Below are 23,727 nucleotides of genomic sequence, written 5' to 3'. Positions count from 1 at the left end.
TTCAACAACTACTAATTTTACACCCATCGTCTCTTTTTAACGTACTGGATCTTTTCTCAATCTCAATAGCTCCCTGTTGTCGTTGCGACAATTACCCTCCAAAATTTTTGCCCAAGTCAATTTTGGAGCCGACATGAACCGTCATTCCAAGTCCCCTAGTGTTGTCATGTTGTTTGATTTGTTATTTGTGTGTTCTTTTTCTAGTGTCACATCCTCCTAAGTCAATGTTTCCAAGTGTCATCACCTAACCCTTAGAAGCGCTTAGGTTATCTAGTCCATGGTTAGGTGGTCTCGTGACTTACCTCGGCTTGGAAACTAGCCTTTACGCCATGCACACACTCAAAAAGCACATAAAAAGTAAACACAAGCAAGAAAAGCACTCTTTAAGGAAAAAGCGCACTTCAAGTTGTGGACATGCACTTGAGTTGCTTGCACTCCTTCGAGCTGAAGAAGTGTGCCCTCCATGAGTGCACTCCATGCTGAGCAAGTGCACCCTCCTTGAGCGCACTCCTTCGTGCTGAAGACATGCGCTCTTCCTGGATGCATGCATGAGCCTCTTTGTTGCATGTGGGTGCACTCCTAGAAAATAGGAGCCCACTTAACTTCCCTTAACTAATCCTTTCACTTGTCGACAAGTGGCAATCATGCATGAAATTTTTTTGCATGTAAACTCTTTTAAATTAACCTAGTTAATCATTCATTTGCATAATCATTCTCATCTAGGTTGGGCGCATAGCTATGGATCAAGAAACTCTTCATCAACCCGCATTACAAGTAAGTTTTGCATGTCAAATCTATTCATTGTCTTTCATGATTTCTTTGTTTTTGCAGTTTATTTACTGGTGTTTCAATTAAATCTTGATTCTGCGAGTGTTAATTTGTTGTCACATGTAGTGACTATGCACATTCCTCAACCTTTCACATTCCACCATGATTATGACAGGATCCATATAAGCTTGCATATCCTTCTTCTTCTCATTCCTATCATGAAATCTTGCTGTCAAACTTGTTCTTGAGCTTTCCTTAGGTAGAGTGCACTTTTGGAACTCGAAGCCCGATCAACCTTGAAAATTGCGCCCAGAATCACCAAGTTTCCTTCTTGAGCACACTCTTTCGTCAGGAATAATTGCGCCCTCCCCTGAGCACATGAACGCACCTCGAAGACTCGAATGATTTTCCTTCGTCCCTTCGGCATGCACCAATGCACCCTCCTTTCCTTTGAGCTTATGAGCACACCTTGCAGGACTTAAGGATTGAAGACATGTTCCTTCGTCCCTTCAGAGTGTGTCAATCCACCCTCTCTATCTCCTTGAGTGCGTGAGTGCACTGTGAAGGCCTGAAGGCCCGACAACTCACCCCTTTGACCCTTCGGAGTGTGCCTGTGCACCCTTGATGGTTTTCTTCCCTTGCTTGAGCACATGAGCGCACTGCAAAGCCCGAATGACCCTAGCCCTTCCTTCATGCTTTGAAAGTGCGCCCTCCTAGTTTGCATGATTATTTTCTTGCACATGCAAGTGAGTTTGTACTGTTGTTTATAGATTTTCACGATCGTTTACATTTGATGGCCCTTTGTACCACTGTTTTAAAATTCGGCCGAGTCATTAGTGACTCGACCGAGTTGATCCGAGTCACTAAAAAAATTTACGACCCGGCAGAAATACCAGTTCGAGAGGCCGAGTCATGACTGACTCGGTCGAGTTATTGCATGACTCGACCGAGTCAGTCATGACTCGGTCAACCCGGCCAGTTCTGCAATAACTCGGCTGAGTCAATGAATGCAGTCTGTAACTGTTAGCTGTGTGTTGGGGACTCCAAGGTGTTTTATAAATTAGTTAAATGCTATTTGGGGTCCATTCCCCTCTCCCAAACCCTAGTATTTGATCATATTGCCCTACTAAGGCTATGCTATTCATGGTAATGTTAAATTCTTAAAGTAAAAGTGACATTCTCCTTAATCTTCATTTTCATCCTTTTACTTAAATTTTTAACATTACCATGAAATGACTCAGGATGTTTGAGAGTGGTTCTGACCTCATTGGATTTCATATGGAGAAAGTAGAATTTTAGATTTCATTCAAAATCCAGTAGACTTACCGGTTTTTCAGGATTTCAGGATTGGGGGATTGCAATGTTTCCATTGAAGTTTGTCATGTGTTAGGGTATGGAACTCATATTTAATCAAGAGCACCAATCCCTCTATGTACCTTGATGTTGGGAGCTTCTGAAAATGTCGCTCCCACTCCCAAGTAACACTGAGCCAGATGATGTTGGCAACTCTAGCCGTAGCCAGTAGTACTGGTCACAAAATTTTGTTGTAGAGGCCATTTCTAGCCTCCTTGGTTATGTGTTTTTGTTTTGATCTCTATATCATCATCGTGTATGTATTGGACAATGCATTGGGTGCTTTAATATAATGGATATATTCATGAGCCTACTTTGATCATATGTTGTCTTCTATCTATATTCTAATGTTGTGTGTTTGGAAACATGAATGAAAATCTTTAAAATTATGTGTTTTTATAAAAAAAAATATATTTAATGTATTTTTTACAACGACCAAGTCATTGAAATTGAGCTGGTCGAGTCGATACCAAGTCGGAGTCGAAGTCAGAGTCGACCCTCGACCAAGTTGGAGTTTTAGAATATTGCTTTGTACATGATTTACGAGATATTGCTGCATAGCTAGGTTGCATAAAGTTAATCTTGTCATTGTAAGTGTGCTGCCACAAACAGGTGTTTGAGCTATAACTATTGTGACCCTTTCATCATCTGTTGGAGCCATGCCTCCCCGTAAAGTGGCCTCCAAAGAAGTCTTAGAAGCAATAGTTGAGGAACCTATTGAAGTTACCAAGCCAACCATTCTCATTTATGCAAACACACATTGCTTCATTGATAAGTCTACTGAGGTCACATTCTTGGAAATACTGAGAGGAGGGGGGGGGGGGGGTGAATCAGTATTCCTTAACAATTAGCACTTTTAAATCTTTTCAGAGCATTAGTTAATATTCAATTATTATTAATGTTTATGCAATAACAACAGTGAATAAAAGAACACTGTAGACACAAGAATTTTAGGTGGAAAACCCCCTTTTGGTCAAAAACCACTTGAACGCTTTTTTAATAAATTCTTTAATCTTCAGCCCCAACTGAAATGAAAGCAGCAACTTCCTAGAATTCTAGAAAAGGATTCTTCTCCAGCTCCCACTGGAAGGACGCCCCAATGTCCTGGTTTCTTCAATAGTCAACTGAGTGGATGCCCCAACATCCTAGACCAACCTACCACCCTAAAGTATTCACAGGTTCTAACCTATATGCACTAGCCTAGCACCTCCCTGCCACCCTACAATGACTGAAATGAGACAAGAGTGTGGATTCTCATACCAGGGAAAACAATCCACGATACAATATGATTTACAATGATTTTGATCGAACACCCAATCACACTATGTCCTGCAACCCAACCATGACATCATCCCAACAGAGACTCCTATACCTCCCAATAATGCCTTTTCGACTCTAGGCAGATTGACTCTTTTACAATAATGACTCTTCCAATGATGACACTTTTGTTGTTGACTTGTTGCAGCAGTAGACAAAGACTCCCACTCTTGATATAGGCTTGGACCCTAGACTTGTGATGGACCAAGTTCTAAGTACAACAACTGAGACCATTCTATCAACTATGACAAGACAAGTAACATGAACTTACAACATCATATAGATTTAGCAGACTTGGTGTAGCATCAAGAATATGTAGCATCAAATGTGTAGTATCAAGAATAGGACATCTGAAATGTGGTATCAAAACTAACTGTGACATATAGAGACATAGAGATATAACCGAGACCCTGCATGTACTTACGTTCTCCTGCAAAAACATATGTCAGAGATGATACTCATATTTCAAATGTAAACAATAATCATACATACCTTTTTGTAGGATACTTACCCTTGACTATTGATGTGTGGTCCTTACTGCAGTGATCTTTAAATGCATGTTTTTTCTTGCCTTATAGGAGCTCGATATTGAATCTGTTGTATCGATGTAATTTCGGATCTCCAGGGTCTGAAATTTCGTCCTGTGGTAGACCTTTGAGTCCTCTTTCCAACCCCACAGGTCTAATCAAGATTGGATTCTTTAAGAAAGAGTTATGCCTAATCTCCCACGATGACCTGATTATAGATTGGTTCAGTAGAGCGACCTTGTACGAAGTGCCACATGTCACCATTGCGACCTTCGACCTTGAAAACACTACTCAACAAACTACAGTTTGTCCGCTTTCTATGACTATTTACTAAATTTGAATCCAATGCTTAGAGAGAAAGTTATGGCAATTTTCCCAACATCACTTGTTTGACATGGAATTTGGGAGCCTGCAAAAACCCTAAATTCCTTAGATCATATCTTCGAAAATATAGCGAACCAAGATCTGAAATTTGGTCACGAGGTTCATCAAGATTTCGGCTCAATTGGGTTTTAATTTCAGCTTCTGAAGCTTTGCAAAAAAAAAATTATAGCAAAAATTCCACGATGACCTGTTTAAAACCACAAAATCCCTACTAGAGGAGGATATGAAGGTCATTATGTATATGAATGTCTTGAGTTTGGGTCAAAGCTATCTCAACGAAGTTCAACATGGCACACATGCATTACAAATGAGCTCCATGAGGAAGCAAATGATTTATCAATTTGATGAGCATTTGTCCCATTATTAGTTTTTGTCTTATACAACCACCGTCTCATATGTAATTTTTACTATGTAATAAATGGTATGTAATGAAGTCCAAGGGACACATGTGGAATGTGAATAGTCACATATGGAATGTAATAAGTCATGAATAGAATATAAACAATCATAGGAGTTGAAGAGTCATGAGGAAGCTCAAAGGTCATTGTTATTTGTTATTAATAGATCCTCATAACTCAGGCTAAGGGCGTGGATTCTTGGAGTCTTGCCTTGGCTTCTCTTTTAGTGCATAGGAGATAGATTATTCTTTGGGTAAGCAAGTTGTGGCTTCATGTTCCACTATTGTATATAGTGTTTCATCCATGTAACAATGTACTTAGTATCTTTCACTCTTAATCAAAAGCTCTATGAGCCGACACTTCTTCATACATGTATCGTAGATATAGTAAGACTATTCTTGTTATATTTATGATATATGTTGTTTTAATTACATACTAAGTGAATGAACTAATTCGTTGCTTAGCTATAGTTGTTATTGAATGAGTGTCGTTATGCTTTAATGATTGTTGTGTATTATGTGGACTAATCTGTTGGTAATCAACAAGTCTTTCTCTTCCTTCTCGGGTCCCCCTTTAGGATAGTACTACTATTTTTCTAACCGAAGGCTCATTTTCCTTTTACCAGTTGTGGATGTTCCCTCGTGCACCTTACATTAGGTGTCTCACAAAGCTCACATACTTGTTGCCCCAAAGAGGTGTTGCATTATCTTGTGCGTAATCATAACCAAGGCATATCTTTGAAACCTTTCCAACGGTGGGCGAAGCATATGACTAGATGGGACTTCTACACCAAACAGTGTGAGGTCTAATTGGGACTTCCAATCAGGAAGATCCCCTTACAATGTTGGCGAGATCCAACAACATCAACACCTTAAACTTTCGGTAATGGAAGTGATCAATCTTTGCAGTGACCTTGGCTTCTTCTAGACATATATGGTGTTTCATTTTTTTTGCATGTTATGCCAAAGCTGAGGAACGAGTTCTACAATGTTTGATGTCTATTGCATGCTCATGAATCCTTTGATTAATTGAGCAGCTAGTTTCTCCAATGTAGGAGGTCCCACAAGAATATGTGATCATATAAACACATTTAATACCTTTAGGGTCCACCGAGTCTTTGGTGGATTTTAGGGAACTTTGAATAGTGTTTAGGGGACTAAAGGTGGAATTGGTTTTGTGCTTCTTCAGGATCTGAGCAATCCTGTCGGTGGTCATTTGGATAAAGGAAAGATGAACACCAAAAATCAGATCTAAGGGGTCTTTCTTTCTCCTAGAGCCAAGGCTCTCTTTGGTTAATGCTATGAGACCTCGGTGCTTATTGTAGCCATTGTCTTTGAAACCTTTGAGGAGATGGGTTTTCTCATTATCTAAGTGACTTTCGTAAGAAACCCTTAAAGCACGAGTAACAAGAGTGTTGAGAACTTCCAGTTTTTTAGTAGGATAATGATGGGAGTTGGCATGAAGATATTGTTATATGTGAGTCTTCTTATGCAAGACTTGGCGAGAGAATGAGCTATCATCTTTCTTAGAGATAAGGACATCAAGGAAAGACAAGCTACCATTAACTTCTGGCTCCAATGTAAATTTAATGGAGCTGGATTGATTGTTAAGATGTTGAAAAAATAAATCCAAATTATCACACCCATTAATGATAATGATAATGTTAAACTCCACATTTCTTTTATCTTTTCCTTTCTATGTCAAATTTTACGTAAAATTTTAATATTACTATTAGTTGTTTCAGGATGTTTGAGAGTGGTTCTAACCTCATCTAACTTCATATGGAGAAAGTAGAATTTTGTAGCCCATTCAAAAATCAGTAGACTTAACAATTTTTAGGAATTTAGAATCAGTAGGATTGTAACATTTTTATTGGATTCTATCACACATGAGGGTATGGGATTGGCATTTAGTCAAGAGCACCAAGCCATTTATGTACCTTGATGTTGGTGATATTGATTGTTGAAATCCTCTATGATGGCCTTAACAAAAACGTACCTTCACTCAAACCAAAATCATTGATTAGGCATGTTAAGCTTTTTATACCATATTATAAGGCTTAGATTAAGTATTTTCATCAAAATAGGGTGGTTTTCATAAATGTCCCTAGAGGATTGAGGTAGAAGCAAAGGCTAGACAAGAGGCGAAGTATGATACTAATGATGTGGACCCCAGCATAAACGATGTTGGAACATTGCTTGTCATTTGTCTTATTTATTCATAATTCTTTCTTTTAAAGTTGATGTTTGTAGCTCTGATAGGTACTTCTGCACAAGTTTAAGTGTCAAGACATGTAGAAGTTGTCGAAAGTATTTTTTTAGTAAATTCATTTTAATTAGAAGAATTATCAAAGTGATTAATCTTTCTCGTTGATTAGAACTTAATCTGATCTGTCAATCTCATTGAGAATTTAGGGTTTTGAAGACATACTCATCACCGGTTAATTGATTCGATCAATATTTGAAGATTATAAAAGCAAGGCTAGGTGAAGGAGAAAGACACACTAAGTAATTGAGACACAATGGAGAATTGCTCAAGGAGATCTCAATTGATTGGGTGATAAAGGAATTTCATCTAGGACGTCGAGAGAAATCCACAACAAAAGAATGAGCCCCATGCAAGTCGTACAACAGATCTACAACAACAACGCACAAGCAGCTAGATGTGGGAGGTTGCACATAGGTGAGGGGGGGGCCCAAACTGCATGAGAGTAGCCAAGAGAGTCACACATGTCGTGGGAAGATCAGGAAGGCTACACGAGTTACAACCAAGCCATTCACTACACGTGTCGCATAGGTTGAGCAACTAGCAGGTTGAGGGGGTGTTTCAAGAGTTTCTGGTGGGTTGTACAAGTGGCCAATGAATTTCAAAATATTCGCTATAGCTTGTAATTTTTTTTCTTTTCTGTGACCCGTTTTCCTAGTAGAGTGCTCTTGTAAGATTTGATATTATTTTTAATGAGGAGCTTATTTGAAGTGCAAAACAGATTTTTCTATATGTCAGTATAAATTGTTTCATTTTTTTTTGCTATAATTTTTTATTTAGTGAATTAAAGATCTTAGTGTGAACATTTTTTTCTATGAGTTGTATTATATTTAATTTTCAGCAGAAATAATTTGTCAAGTTCTGAGGTTAGACAATTTAACACTATAAGGTTGTCAAGCCATGAACCCCCATACGTCGATTACTCCACCTCCACCGCTCATGGCTTGGAGACAATTGGAATAGTTTAATTACATGTGTGCAATGAAGTTGTTAGTCGATAATAAGGCCAATCATTTTAGGCACACTTTTGTTATCATTATGATTCACCCTACGTAGGAAAATCATCTCACTTGGAGTGGTTGCACTACAACATTATTAAGAATGGAGGCCCTGAATTACTCATGGTATGAAGTGTCCAGAGACTCTGCAATCAACTTCGACCTCTTATCGTGGAGCTTACTCCAAGTGAGTAGCCTTGTGTTCCTTTGGATTTTCCACTATTTCCATCTTTTTATTTGCAACTTTGGAGGGTTCTATGACCTCCTTGACAACCTCTTCCCTTGCTTTTTCCTCCAAGTCTACAAATGTTCATCTCTTGTTTCCTCTCTCCAGTTCAACAACTCTCCTTCAAATACTTGTCTTTGATCTTTTGATGTATCCCCTTCCTGTCCATTTTTAGTTTCTATTAAGTATTGTTTGTTGTCAACTCCTCTCTATCCTGGCATTTTGTTCCTTTGACTCTCTCATATCCTATTCCTTGTGTTTTATAATGCCTTGCTAAGGACACTCACTTTGGTCGAGATTGCGATAAGCGTGGGTTACCTCGAACCTGAGCCTAGGCCAATGCGGAGGGCCTATGCTAGCCACTATTGGGAGTTTACCACTTGCTCTACTCAAGAAAAGATAGATGTTGTAGAATGAGGCATGGGTTGAAAACATAGATTTCTATTAGACAAAGGTGGAGGAGAATGTTGGGCAGTGGGTTCCTGACTTAGGAAACACCTACCCCAGACAAACACAATACATGCAAACAATGGATTTGTATTGGCAAATAAAAACCATAATGGGAAAAGTTTTGGTTGAAAGAAATGAAGCAATAGGAAATATTTTTTTGTTGCATATCTAACCCAGAAATACTATAGATCTGATATGAGAATACAAGATAATGCAAATATACCGAGAAACAATAAGATAGACATAGATAGAAATGTTGCTTTATTGATCAAAACCCTTATGGTAGGGCAACACCATACATTCACTCCTTAAGGAAGGAGAACACTCCACAAGCCATATGCCTGTTCATACAAGAATACTTCTCTTCATCTTCATGTGGAGTCTCTAGCCCTTATATAGGCTTCATACATACAATACCATGCATCATTACCATGGTTTCCTCATACCATCAACTAATACCATGGGCCCATTACATTATTATTAACTACTTGTGGTCCCTTACATGACATGGGTTAACCACCTTATTTATTACTATGGCCCATCCCATTATTACATTATTACCTTGGGTACCTCCCTTGGTACCCCATATTACCCCCCCTAGGTACATAACATTCCACCCCCCTAAGCATGTTTCGTCCCCGAAACATGGGAAGAACATAAATAATAAGATCTACTCAAAAGAGTAGTCCACTGATACCATGCACGTGCATCTAGCCATCCAAGAGAAAGGTGAACCCTCGATCTCGCTGGTGCCTCGCTCGCTTGAGATGGAAGTTGACTGCGGTAGCTCTTCTGTGTGGATGTGTAGTAGGTGGATCTTTGTTCCTCTCGATCTGTCCTACGGGGTTTGTTGTCCATGTGGCTAATTGGTTGCCATCTTGATTGTTGTCTTGCTGGGTGATGTGGGTGATAATATGTTGAAGTTTTAACCCACGATGGCTTTTTCTTTACTTCACCTTGCTTTGGTGCCTGTTGTGGTGTCTTCTTTTTCAATATGACTTCAACCACTGAACCGTCCTCAGATGTATCAGCACCTGTAACCTTTTCTGCTTCAACCTCTGTTTGTGTTTGATTGTCGACCATCAACTGCTCATCATCTGATATGTCAGTCCCTGTAACATCTTGTGCGTCAACCTCCGTGGACTCTACCTGTTTATGGATGGAAATATCCTGTAATGTAATTTTCTTCTTTTTATACCATAGCTTCAAGAATTTCTTCTGCACATTAATATTGATAGTACCCACAGATTCCATCCAAGGATATCCCAAAACAACATCGATATTATCCATCTCTGAAGCATAGAAATCACCATGAAACACATACTTATCCATAGAAAGCTTCAAATCCTTATAGATTTGAACATCCTTATCATTCACCTGTGTATTTTGAATTTGTTTTGCTGGGACTTGCAGCTTTTTTGCCAAATTAACACTGATAAGATTATGTTTACAACTAGGATTGATAGAAACAATGATCTTCTCTATCTGAATCAATCCATGAACCTGCAATAAGGATATACCAGTAGGAATTAGACCCACATGTTTCTCCTTATCTTGTTTTCTAGCCCGAGACCATTGGTCCAAAAATACTTTTTCAAATTCTGCGTCTGAAAGTTTGAGCATCTACCGGTAGTCAAGTGATGAAAACCATCTGTCAGCCTCGTCTGCCAAATGAAACCATACTGAAAATTTCCAACATATTCCATTTTTAGACTTTATTCTTTGCATGAATTCTTCAATAGTAGGGCCATCATCTTTTCCTGTAAACTTTTCCATGAAGAGGGTTTGAGAAAAATTCACTAACTTGGCGAAAATTTGAAAATGTCACAATTTCGTCAATATTGCTCAGAATCTCTATTATAACCTGTTTTTGGAAATGGAACAATCATTCTGCATCTTCCCATGTGATAGAAATCTTGATCCAGGCACTAGAATTCCAGATCTGCGCTGCTACTCTCCAGCCGTCACCCAAAATTTCTGCAAAAAGAGCTGATTTTAAATCAGCGATATCTCCCTCATCCGGACTCCGATTCGACTGATTTTTTTTTTGAAGTTGGGTATTTTTTCCCAAAGAATCCAGATCTGCAATTAGATTTTGTAGATCTTGTACCAGGACGTCTAGATCTGCGCGCAAACTCGCTGTCCTGAAAATTGTCTGCAACCCCACTGATTTTTAAATCAGCGATATCTCCTTCATCCGGACTCTGATTCGACTGATTTTTTTTTTTAAGTTGGGTATTTTTTCACAAGGAATACAGATCTACAATTAGATTCTACAGATCTTGCACCAAAACGTACAGATCTGATCTGCAAATTCGCCACCCGAGAAACCCTGCAAAAATGAAAAAAAAAATTCTCCACGGTTTGCCCAAGAAAGAGCTCTGATACCAATTGTTGTAGCTTTGATACCAATTGTTGTAGATCTAACCCAGAAACATATGATAATGGAAATAAACCCAGAAACAATAAGAGAGAAATAGATAGAAAAGCTTCTTTATTATCAAACCCTTAGGGTAGGGCAACACCATACATTCACTCCTTAAGGAAGGAGAGCACTCCACAAGCCATATGTCTGTTCATACAAGACTACTTCTCTTCATCTTCATATGGAGTCTCTAGCCCTTATATAGACTTCATACATACAATACCATGCATCATTACCATGGTTTCCTCATACCATCAACTAATACCATGGGCACATTGCATTATTATTAACTAATTGTGGTCCCTTACATGACATGGGTTAACCACCTTATTTATTACTATGGCCCATCCCATTATTACATTATTACCTTGGGTATCTCCGTTGGTACCCCATATTATCCCCCCTAGGTATATAACATAAACAATAAGATTGAAATAGATAGAAATGCTTCTTTATTATCAAACCCTTATGGTAGGGCAACACCATACATTCACTCCTTAAGGAAGGAGAGCACTCCACAAGCCATATGCTTGTTCATACAAGACTACTTCTCTTCATCTTCATATGGAGTCTCTAGCCCTTATATAGGCTTCATACATACAATACCATGCATCATTACCATGGTTTCCTCATACCATCAACTAATACCATGGGCACATTACATTATTATTAACTAATTGTGGTCCCTTACATGACATGGGTTAACCACCTTATTTATTACTATGGCCCATCCCATTATTACATTATTACCTTGGGTACCTCCCTTGGTACCCCATATTATCCCCCCTAGGTATATAACATTCCACCCCCCTAAGCATGTTTCGTCCCCGAAACATGGGAAGAACACAAATAATAAGATCTACTCAAAAGAGTAGTCCACTGATACCATGCACGTGCATCTAACCATCCAAGAGAAAGGTGAACCCTCGATCTTGCTGGTGCTTCGCTCGCTTGAGATGGAAGTTGACCGTGGCAGCTCTTCTGTGTTGATGTGTTGTGGGTGGTTTGTCTCTCCTTTCTATCCATCATGTGACTACTTGGTTTCCATGATGGTTGTCTTGCGGGGTGATGTGGGTGATGATATGTTGAAGTTTTAACCCACGATGGCTTTTGCTTGACTTCACCCTGCTGTGGTGCCTGTTGTGGTGTCTTCTTTTTCAATATGACTTCAACTACTGAGCCCTCCTCTGATGTATCATCACCTGTAGCCTCTGTTTGTGTTTGATTGTTGATCATCAAAGGCTCATCATCTGACGTGTCAGTCCCTTGAACATCTTCTGCTTCAGCCTCCTTGGACTCTACCTGCTTGTTAATGGAAATATCTTGTAATGTAATTTTCTTCTTTTTATACCAGAGCTTCAGGAATTTCTTTTGCACATTAATATTGGTAGTACCCACTAATTCCATCCAAGGGTATCCCAAAACAACATCCATGTTATTCATATCTGAAGCATAAAAATCACCATGAAACACATACTTATCTATAGAAAGCTTCAAATCCTTATAGATTTGAACATCCTTATCATCAACCTGTGTATGTTCAATTTGTTTTACTGGGACTTGCAATTTTTGTGCCAAATTAACACTGATAAAATTATGTTGACAACTAGGATTGATAGAAACAATGATATTCTCTTTCTGAATCAATCCATGAATCTGCAATAAGGATATACCAGTAGGAAATAACCCTTTAGGTTCCATAGTTTCCTTCTTTTCTGTAAAAATAAAATCTTTGCTAGGCAATGTGACCCGACGAGCTAACTGGCAAGCCTCCTTCCACGTGGGAGGGTGGTGAAGTAGAACTTGAGCTTTGATGACTTCTTTAAGACCGTTGATAAAACATTCCATGAAGAATGGATCTGTGAGACCCCTAGTGCGGAAGACTAAGGCTTCAAAAGCGGTAATATATTCCTCCACTGTACCAGTCTGTCGGAGCCAAACGAGACGATGCAAAAAAGATTCTTCCTGTTCAAAGCGATCTAGACCCGCCATCACAAAAATATTGGCGAAAAATTGAAATTGTCACAGTTTCGTCAATATTGCTCAGAATCCTTATTATGACCTGTTTTTAGAAATGGAACCATCATTCTGCATCTGCCCATGTGATAGAAATTTTGATTCGGGCACTAGAATTCCAGATCTGCTCTGCAACTTTCTCGCCATCACCAAAATTTCTGCAAAAAAGAGCTGATTTTAAATCAGCGATATCTCTCTCATCCGGACTCCGATTCGACTGATTGTTTTTTTGAAATTGGGTAATTTTTCTCAAACAATTTAGATCTACAATTAGATTTTGTAGATCTTTCACCAGGACGTCTAGATCTGCGCCGCAAACTCGCTGTCCTGAAAATTGTCTGCAACCCCACTGATTTTTAAATCAGCGATATCTCCTTCATCCGGACTCCGATTCAACTGATTTTTTTTTTGAATTCGACTATTTTTGCACAAAGAATCCAGATCTGTAATTATGTTTTACAGATCTTGCACCAAAATGTACAGATCTGACCTGCAAAGTCGCCGCCCCCGAAACCCTGCAAAAATAAAAAAAAAATCTCCACTTTTGTGCCCAAGAAAGTGCTCTGATACCACTTGGTGTATATCTAACCCAGAAATACTATAGATCTGATATGAGAATACAAGATAATGCAAATATACCGAGAAACAATAAGATAGACATAGATAGAAATGTTGCTTTATTGATCAAAACCCTTATGGTAGGGTAACACCATACATTCACTCCTTAAGGAAGGAGAAACTCCACAAGCCATATGCCTGTTCATACAAGAATACTTCTCTTCATCTTCATGTGGAGTCTCTAGCCCTTATATAGGCTTCATACATACAATACCATGCATCATTACCATGGTTTCCTCATACCATCAACTAATACCATGGGCCCATTACATTATTATTAACTAATTGTGGTCCCTTACATGACATGGGTTAACCACCTTATTTATTACTATGGCCCATCCCATTATTACATTATTACCTTGGGTACCTCCCTTGGTACCCCATATTATCCCCCCTAGGTATATAACATTTTTGCACTAATGCCTTGCAACAACAGGTCAACAAGTTGGATAACAAAGTTCCAATGTTAGTTAAGAAATTGGCGAACTTGGACTTCCACAACAACAAAGATGATGATTGGGCTCCAGCGCCCACCCAATTGGACACTCCTTATGGTTAACTATGGTCTTGTCTATAATGTATTTGTTACTTAGGAGAATTTACAAGCAAGATAGCCTTGCAACTAGATACTATTCTCTTTTATATTCTAGCTATTTAGGTAAATGCAAACTCAAGTACAACTTGTAATGCTTCGTTTTCATTCAGCGATGCAAACATAGTCCAACTTACCAAAAAAATGCTTTCAAAGTTTTAATAATTTTTTGGAATCATTGTTTGAAATCTTTAAAATTTATTTTTTTCATTAAAATTTAAGTATTCTATGTATATTTTAGTAAACCAAGTCATTGAAATTAGATTGGCTTGAGTCAATCTAAGTCTCAGTTGGCCCTCAACCAATTCTAATTTTGAATCCATGTCTAACTTTTAAAACATTGGTTAATCTTGTCACATATAAAATTAATAGGGAAAGAAGTATGCATTAAGAGATAAATTGGTTTCATTGCATCGAGAGGCGCTCTATAGCCCAGTGTGTGGGAGATGTTGTAGTGAAGTTTTAGTTCAAATAATAATAATAAATAATGGCAGTCTAATTAAAAATAATAATAATAAGTAAAAAGTAATAAAAGTGTTAGGGAGATGTTGTCCCATAATGTTACATTTAAAAATAATAAAATAATACTTGCATTAACAAACTGAAAAATAGTAATAACAAAAAAATCTTTCGATGTTTGTCATAAATATTCAATTTCACCTTAATTTTACGTAGAGAAAGTAATTAAAGTAAAAAATTTGTAATTTCGTCAATGCTTTCTAGTTTTTAGTACAAGGGAGATGTGTAATTCCTTCCCTACGCAATATGGATTTGACATGAGGCGTTTAAAAATAATTTTGATATTATAGTCCAATATGAAAGAGGTGTAATTTATTCAATTCTTGATATGGAGTAGATATGTGGCATTTAGAAAATATTAATAACAAAAAAAGAATTCATTGTGGGTTATAAATAAAATATTTCAATATTTATTGTGTTCAGTTGACATGTGGTATTTAAAATCATATATTATTAACAAAAATATATTTTAGTGTTAGTCATAAATAAAATCTTTCAATGTTCATATTAAGTAACATAAGTTTATATCAGGTTTATATAAAGAAAGATAAATTACTTGAATTAAAAAAAATCATATGTTTTTTCTTTCCATTGTGAGGGAGATGTCTAATTTATTCTGTTCTTGATATGGAGTTGATATGTGGTATTTAGAAAATATTAAGAACAAAAGAAATTTCATTGTGAGCTATAAATGAAATATTTCAATATGCATGTTAAGTGAAATATTTATTCTTCTTGTTTTTAATTTTAAATGAAAATTTTAGTATTAGAAATCTCCATAAGCCGTGCACAATACCTCATCTGTACATCAAAGAGCATAATGAGCCATAGAAACAGACCACAATAGCCGAAATCAGGAATGTTGTTCTCTATACAGTTCAGAATTATCTAGTGGTCTATAAGTATAAAGCTTCTAGTAACATCCTTAAAAAAGAAAATTTACATTTTATTGGGTACCAATCTATTTTCTGTGTTCTGCTGCTGATAAGTATTTATTATTCTCTTGGCCATTCTACTCTTCTACTGTTTTGTTGAGGTTGGGGACCTCAGAGGAACCTCCACGTAGATCACTGATTACTCCACTTGTTTTCATATTTCGGAAGGACCCTTGTGCTTTTGTGCATGATGATATTCCAGTTCTTTAAGAAATCAAACATTTATTTTTACTGTTATTAACCACCAAGTCCGCTTTTGCTAATCGAACTCTATGATTGGCCAACAAGTCAGTGTTTGTGTTGTTATGTCTTAGAATATCAAAGGCTTCATATTGTTCAAATTTATGAAGCAAACTTCTTATTCTTGCAAGGACAATCTTCAATTTCAAATTACCATGGAGGAGAATTTTTTGTAAATAAGAGATGAGGAGAGAAGAGTCTCCTATTATAGTTAACTTGGTGACTTTTAATGATAGTGCTTGGAGTAGGGCTTGATAAAGGATATAGGTTTCTGCTTGATTGCTTGAGGCTGAATCCAAACCCCAAGAGTAAGAAATTTCTTTTTTTCCTATGAGGTAATATATTACCTACCCCTGCCCACGTTTTGCACTTTAAAAGACATTTCCACCTCAAGAGATTTGATCCCTCTGGTCGCTTGATAGATCTGGGTTAACATCGATCTATGCTGGTTTTATTGAGTGAAAGTGTTGGTGATTGAGTGAAGAGTCAAACTACCATAGTAAAGATAAGGCTTATATCTGTGTCTTTAGCTGTACACATGAAAGAATAACCACTGTGATGGCTTCAGAAATAATAAAGATTCGAACTTGAATCTGAGAATTCTGCACCTAAAATATTCCAACTGGATGAGAAAAGCAAAAATTATAATTTTTTTGAACTGAAGGAAAAACAAAGTGGATTTGCTATCTGATGTAGCTATCTGTGGAAGTTTGAATGCATTGGAAAAAATGCAGTCAAAAGATTAATAGGCAGAAGCCTGTTACAGAAGTTTTTAGATCTGAAGTCTAGTTTGTTGTCTGTACTCTATGTCCATTGTGGTGTACAATTTCATCTTTAATAGTCACTTTTTTTTGTATTTTTTTAGTCAAAAAAAAATTATCTGCAATAAGCTAGTTAGGTACAAGCTAACCCCACATTCTATGGACTTGATATAAATTGTTAGCCTCTCATGAAAGAGCTTGCCGAGATGGAGAAGATCAACTCTCAACTTTCAGCTGCTATTGAAGAAGTCACACGTGAGCATCGTGAAAAGGCAGAGGTAATTCCATTGGCATGTAATTAGTATATATTATTTGTAAGAATACATTATTTTCAATTGGTAACTGATGTTTCAAATTATTTACGATAGATGGACCTGGTTTTCATGTTCTGCAGATTGTAAAACATCATCCACATGAAGTGGGGCGAGAGAGACAAGTCTTTGTGGACTTCTTCTGTAATCCTGATCGCCTTAGAAACCAAGTTAGAGAGTTGACTGCAAGGGTTAAAGCACTGCAAGCCTAGATGTTTTGGGTATGCTATATTGTCATTCACGTTTTGTTTCAATTCAATACCAGTTAGAGGAATTTTGTATTGTTTCTAAATTTACATCATGAACATTTCACTAGTGATGTTACCCTAGTTTGTCACATCTAATATTTTGTTTGGTTCCAGGTGCATTATTTTGCCATCATAAATGACTTACTGTAATCTATTTAGTTTTGCTGTGCTATGATACCGACTTTTATGTTTCCAATCGGGAAGCTCCTTTCTTCTGTATAGGAAGTTATGTTCTCATTTGTATTATTCAATTTGGTCTTATATTTGAGGAGGGAGTGTTTCTACTGTGCTCAACCTTGATAAAGATTGCACGTTGTAAATTAGATGGTGTTCTTCTGTGATTTGAGGCAATATTGGATATTTCTTCAGGCAATTTGTTTCAATTTTAATTCTCTATCAAGGAGGGCATACCATTTTGTTGGAGAGGAGTGTATAGTGTTTTATAAGATAATTCAGAATGTATGTAAATATGTAATATACTTCAGATCCTCAAATGCAGAAATTCATAAAACTTCCTACGTTCTGTCAAATAAATGTCATCATTGGTGGCTTTGTGAGGCAGTATGTTTTTTAACTTGTTCAATTTGGTTTTGTGCCGAGGAAGGACGGTGCTTCTATTGTGCTCAATCTTAATAAAGATTTCAGGTGGTAAATTATATTGTTTTCTTTTGTGATTTGGGGGCAGTATTGGATATTTCTTAGTAGGAGTTGTTTCAAATTTAATTATATTGAGAAGGGCATTCCTACATTTTGTCGGATGGGAGTGTAGCATTTTTAAGATAATTCGTTACATTGATGCAAATATGTAATATACTTCAGATCCTCTTAACGCAGAAATCCATAAAGCTTTTTACGTTTTGTCAATGAAATGTCATCACTGGTGGCTTTGTGAGAGTATATTTTTGTACAGTGTACTTGCTTTGCAATGTATGGTGCTTCGGATATGTTTATGGGATAACATTATGATTTTTCCTTTTTTTTCAAAGGCGTGATGATACTAGCAAAGAGTGATATTCTTAGGGATGAAAGGAGACTGCCATTTCGATGCCACATATTTTCTACCTGCTAGCTTCAACTCATTAAAATTTAATAGAAGACTTCTACTCAAAACATGTGTTTTCATTGCAATAATATTGAAGTAGATGCCACATATTTTCTACCTGCTAGCTTCAACTCGTTAAAATTTAATAGAAGACTTCCACTCAAAACATGTGTTATCATTGCAATAATATTGAAGTAGAAGGGGTTAGAATATTAATTATCAATAAAAAATTTACTTTCATGCAGACAATGAAGTAAAATAACTATCAACTACATGTAACAAGCCATAAGATGTACTACAAACTATGAATCCATAATTCAACATATCTTTCAATTCTTTAAGTGTTATTTAACATAACTTCAAAAATCAATGCCTTGGGCTTCTCATGTAACCTTCATCAAAGCCATATCCCAACATGGAGTTGATAGAAATGAAATTCACTTTATTTCATCACAATATAACTGCATCATCCTTGTAAGAATCAGGAGATAGGAGCATGCATGAAGACTCATTCAATGATTTTGATGGCCATTATTAATTTTAGAATGAAGTCTCTTTTTTAGCTAGTATTTCAACCGTCTGAACCAAATTTTTTGAACATATTTTTGTTTATAGCTAGGTAACTGAGATGCAGATTTAATTTTGGTCCGTGATGATCGAGTTTTAAGATATGTACAATTTGATTGTTTGCTTCAATTTTTATAAATGATAAAGAATGTCCAAAAATAAGTGTAATCGTCCTTGTTTTTGAAAATTATATGTTCTTTGTCATTTCCAATTAAACAATACTATTAATAACATAAATTCTCCAAGCATATCAAATGAGTCTTCTTGCAACTTTTCTATAAGATTAATGTTTTTATATCATGGTTTGTAGGTGGCTTTCTTTTTGTTTCAAACAAAGGAGGATGCAGGTAGAGTTTTAAATGGTAGTTGGTTTAGGGTTCATCATACTTGTCCTAAAAACCTTACCATACTTGTTTTGATCCTAAAGTCTAACGTCTGTAAAAGTTTTAGGCCTTCCATTGGAATTCTGGACATTTTTTTTTGGAAAAGCTAGATAACACATTTGTTAAGTTAATTATGGTGTACCATTCCTTTAAAACTAGTGTTTGTATGACCATGGCCAAAGCTTCTTGTGGATAAATATAAAAGTAAAGGGTTAACCAAAAGTGTGGGAATGGAGATAGGTAGAAAAGTTCATTTGCAGGAATTGGACTATACATTCCTTTCTAGTGTATTTAGTGTCATAGCGAAGGTCATATTGACATACACTATTCTAATCCCTTCATGAAGAAGGCTTGGAGAAAAATTTATGAAGTGGGGTAGGTTAGTTGAAGAAAGGGAGGTACCACCGGGAGGAGCAAAAAATGTTATTTCTATGGTAAGCACATGTTGATCGAAAATAAATTCAAAAGACTACAAAGAAGATTCCATGAATGCTTAAGCTTTTGACTTTAGGACATTTGCTCAAGTAGAGTGGTAAGTTGTAAGGGAGAAGCTATCTTGATTAATGGAAGAAACAAGATCTGCTACATTGTTGGGGTGTCCAAGAAGGTAAGTCCTCTTCATTACTTTCTCCCGTAATCTTGAGTATTGAAGTTTTGGGAGCTACGAGGATTAAATTTGTCAGGGAATAGTTTGTTTATGGACCCAATTCCTTAGTCTTTGATTGAAAGTGATGATGTTAAAATTGGCAACTAGGGCCAAATTCCACTTTGAAAAACTCATTTGATGGAGATAATTATTGTATTGAATTCTTCTTTTTGAGAGGACCAAAATCAATCTAAAGAACATCAAATTTGGATAAGGAGAAATGTGTTTTTGAAATTATACCCTCTCATATTCAAATTGTCAAGGTCAATCTCCACTTCATGTATACTCGTCAAGCCCAACCGACATGTCTCTTGACCCTCTCCAATTTATATATATATATATAAATATATATATATATATATATATAGGTGTCCTCCAACCTCATCTCACACACTAAAAGGGCTTCATTATGTCTGAAACAAATGGGCTCTTGAAGGAGGTCAAAGGTCTACTTGTTTTTGGGTTTCTCATCTTCAACAAGGCTGAGATTTTCTTACGAACATCCACAAGACTTAAAGGAATTTCTAGTTAGCTTGTATGGTCCTACTCGTCATTGCAAGACCAAATTCTAGAATAGTAAATGAGGTCGAGTTTGGGTATAGCCTTTGTGATGGTTTGCTCCCCATTTAAATGACGACACTTTCGATTTACTACTTCAGGAATGATCGTAGCCCTGCTCATGCATAAATCACGAAATCGAGTATCTTATCAAGGGTTTAGACCAATACTAAGGGCCAACGAAGGGCATCTTCTTGTATTATAGGGTTAGCCACAGTTGAAATGTGGTGTTATGAATTGGTTAAGACAAGAACTTACTGTAAGCAGCCCTAACCAAACCATGAGTAACTTCAGTTGACAATGTCTTGGAGTTGCAACTTTGGAGCCTCTCTATTATCTAAAGTTGGAATTTCAAATTAGCAAGTCACTTTGACTTTGATCTTTTCTTCTCTCTCTCTTTGCTGAACATTTGATATTGATAATAAGAGGATTTGATCAAGGGTTTTTCTTTGGCTTGTGCCATATTATTGTGTCCTCTTGTCTTGGCTCGTCTCTGTCATTTATTGCATATGTTCTTTCTTTAGTTATTGTCAATATGATGATGATTCATGTGATTGCTAATGGATTAAAAATGGGCTAATATTGAATATTGAAGTAACTATCCTAAGCAAAGAACATGTTAACCTAAAACTAACATGGTATCATAGATATGGAGAAGATAAGCCCAAGAAAGAGTAAAACAATTCTAAAAGAAGATCTTCTCAGTTTAAGGCTTCATGGATGGAGCTCTTTGTGGCATTGACTAAAATTTTGGGCATCATCTCAAGCCATGATCACTATGACTAAGTAATCAAAGAGTTCATGACAATAGGACTATCTCTTTGTTTTTTACTAAGTTTGAAGACTTGCCTGTGCATTTATTTATGGAAGGATATTCTGTATGAAGATCAAAATCTTCTATGACTTTGGACATAGGGCCAAGCCACTATGGTGCCTTGTTTGAAAGGATACAATGCTTGTTTTGGAGGACCAAAAACATCAGTTGGAGTGACAAGTTTCATGCCCAGGCATTCACATTTGTATGGTATCTCAAGATCATCGAGTAACAACAAATAACATTGTTGAAAAGAATTAAGGTCTATCCAAATTCGAATTGTTTTGTGAAGAAATCATTAATCTTTGCAGACTTATGAGGACTGCACAACAAAATCATGACTAGCCAAACAATGACATGCTAGCTCATTGTGACATCTTCACATGTATATGTATATGTATATGTATATGTATATGTATATGTATATGTATATATATATATAGCCAAACAATGACATGCTAGCTCATTGTGACATCTTCACATGTATATGTATATGTATATGTATATATATATATATATATATATATATATATATATATATATATATATATATATATATATATCAATTTTTTTGCATAGTGGACGCTGCATTGAAAAGATTGTGCCATCATTCCATTGCTTTCAAAGGATCCTAGCGTGAATACGTATATACCTTCAACTCATATTAAACCAACTTGTGCAATCTTAGCCGAATTGCATTGAAGTGATTACAACTTTAGATGATGGTCTTTTATGAGACTTTTTGATATGTATTCCCCCGCTTCAACATCACTGCCTACAGTAAGGTCATAGTGCATTTTCACCATTCTATCATCATCTTAGCAGTAAGGGCTTCAAGCTTAATTATTACAGTAGTTTGAAGTAGCAAGGTTTTGGAAACAACCACTTCAAAGACTCAGATATTTGTTGGTTGACTGATTTGTGGTTGAAGCAAGTGTCTGGAGATTATTCCTTAAGGAAAATCCAAGAATCTAAGGTTGATTAGTGATGTCCTAATCAGATGCTCAGTATACTAAACCAAGACACATTTGTGGACATACTTTGCTCATTCTAAAGCATAATTATGAGATTATGAGATACTGTGAGAAGCCTTGATGCATTTTAGCAGGGCATGTTACAAGGGACATTAATCCCATCTCCTCTATGTTTTTTGAAGTGTTATATTGTTTGTTCATAAGGGTTTTGTGCCCCAAATCCATACATATGTAAAACCTCATAAGATAATTACAAGGAACAATCCTTAAGCTTAATGGTTGACTGGAACAATTATTGTTTTGGCTTGAACACTTCAATAAATGATGGTTTAATGGTATCTGTTGGGCATATGTGGTTTCTTCATGTGTGAAGTCAACCTTCTACATCAGTTGACTACTTGTGCATCTATATAAGTCTCTGATTGAATAAGGATAAAAGGTTTTTAAGGTCAAGGATCCATCTTCAACTTAGGTAGAAGTATCAGTTCTTAAAGTGAAGGCAAATCATCTGAAGCAATGTTAGAGGTACAACATCTTCTTCAAGACATATCAAGCATCAAAGGAGGTCATCCTCAAGCATTTCTAGTTACATCAGTACTTCAACGCACAGGAGGTATGATTTTTGCATGAGGTAGGGATGGCATCATATTTGCAGTCAAACTTATATCAGCATCAGCATGCATACATACATACAAACAATCAACATTAGAAAAATTATTTGTATGTGTATGGCATTCTTGCAGTCCAAAGGTCGTTATGGTATTTTGGCAAGTCACTGATATACAGAAATTCAGATCTAGGTTGGATCAAGTCATGATCTTGGACATTTATCTCTGTGTTGAACTTCCAACTCCTCTTCAAAATCCCCATCGGTCAAATAACATAATAGGTACAGTGCTCTTATTGTTCCTAGCACAATTGCATTCATAAAGAAAAAGGAGTCTAGTCTCCTTTGTGTAAAGAAGACCTAGGACAATGGATCATTAAAAGCTCATAACCTTGTTGTTCAGTTTCAGACAGCAACTCAAAAGGATTAATGCATTTGTACATTTTACTGGGACAAATGATGACGATATACATTTTCTGCCATTGACATAATCAACCCAATATTAGATGAGCCATCTTGTGGAGATTTTCTGTCTTAGAAAGTGCAAGCATCAAGAGGTGAAAGCATCTAATTCCATAATTAATCCTCCTCTCGTTTTGAGAAGAAAATTTGAAAAGATTCAATGTTGTCACAAGAAAATTTAACTAACAAAGCAGAGAATCCGCTAAGATCTTGAATCTCAAGTAGGAATGGTCTTCCTGAAAGTATAAAAACCTACAACTATCAAGGATAGAACCCTGTAAAGAATCTTAGTCATAGGTAGTATTAGTCCTATTATGTGCAAC

The 23,727-nt window shown here is 36.6% G+C and overlaps 1 protein-coding gene across 5 annotated transcripts in view; it reads left to right on the top strand.

The window, feature by feature from the left end:
• LOC149154957 (AUGMIN subunit 3-like) overlaps positions 1-23,727 on the top strand; it is a 690,355-nt gene that overhangs the window by 412,243 nt on the left and 254,385 nt on the right. For 4 of the 5 annotated variants that reach the window (XM_089441744.1, XM_089441743.1, XM_089441742.1 and 1 more), the window contains 3 exons: positions 16,975-17,070; positions 17,187-17,324; positions 17,466-18,007. The exons of the other annotated variant lie outside the window; for it this stretch is intronic. In XM_089441744.1, the coding sequence (XP_089297870.1) occupies positions 16,975-17,070; positions 17,187-17,315 (225 nt within the window). In that variant the 3' untranslated portion in view covers positions 17,316-17,324; positions 17,466-18,007. Of the gene's footprint in view, positions 1-16,974; positions 17,071-17,186; positions 17,325-17,465; positions 18,008-23,727 lie in introns of those variants that run through there. 5 annotated transcript variants of the gene reach the window in all.

This window comes from Pinus tabuliformis, chromosome 9 (genome assembly GCF_031772625.1).
Source record: "Pinus tabuliformis cultivar Carrire ecotype Pingquan chromosome 9, CPIR1, whole genome shotgun sequence".
NCBI classification, from domain to species: Eukaryota; Viridiplantae; Streptophyta; class Pinopsida; order Pinales; family Pinaceae; genus Pinus; species Pinus tabuliformis.
Note: the sequence above shows the minus strand (reverse complement) of the source record. Positions and strands in the feature narration are given on the sequence as shown.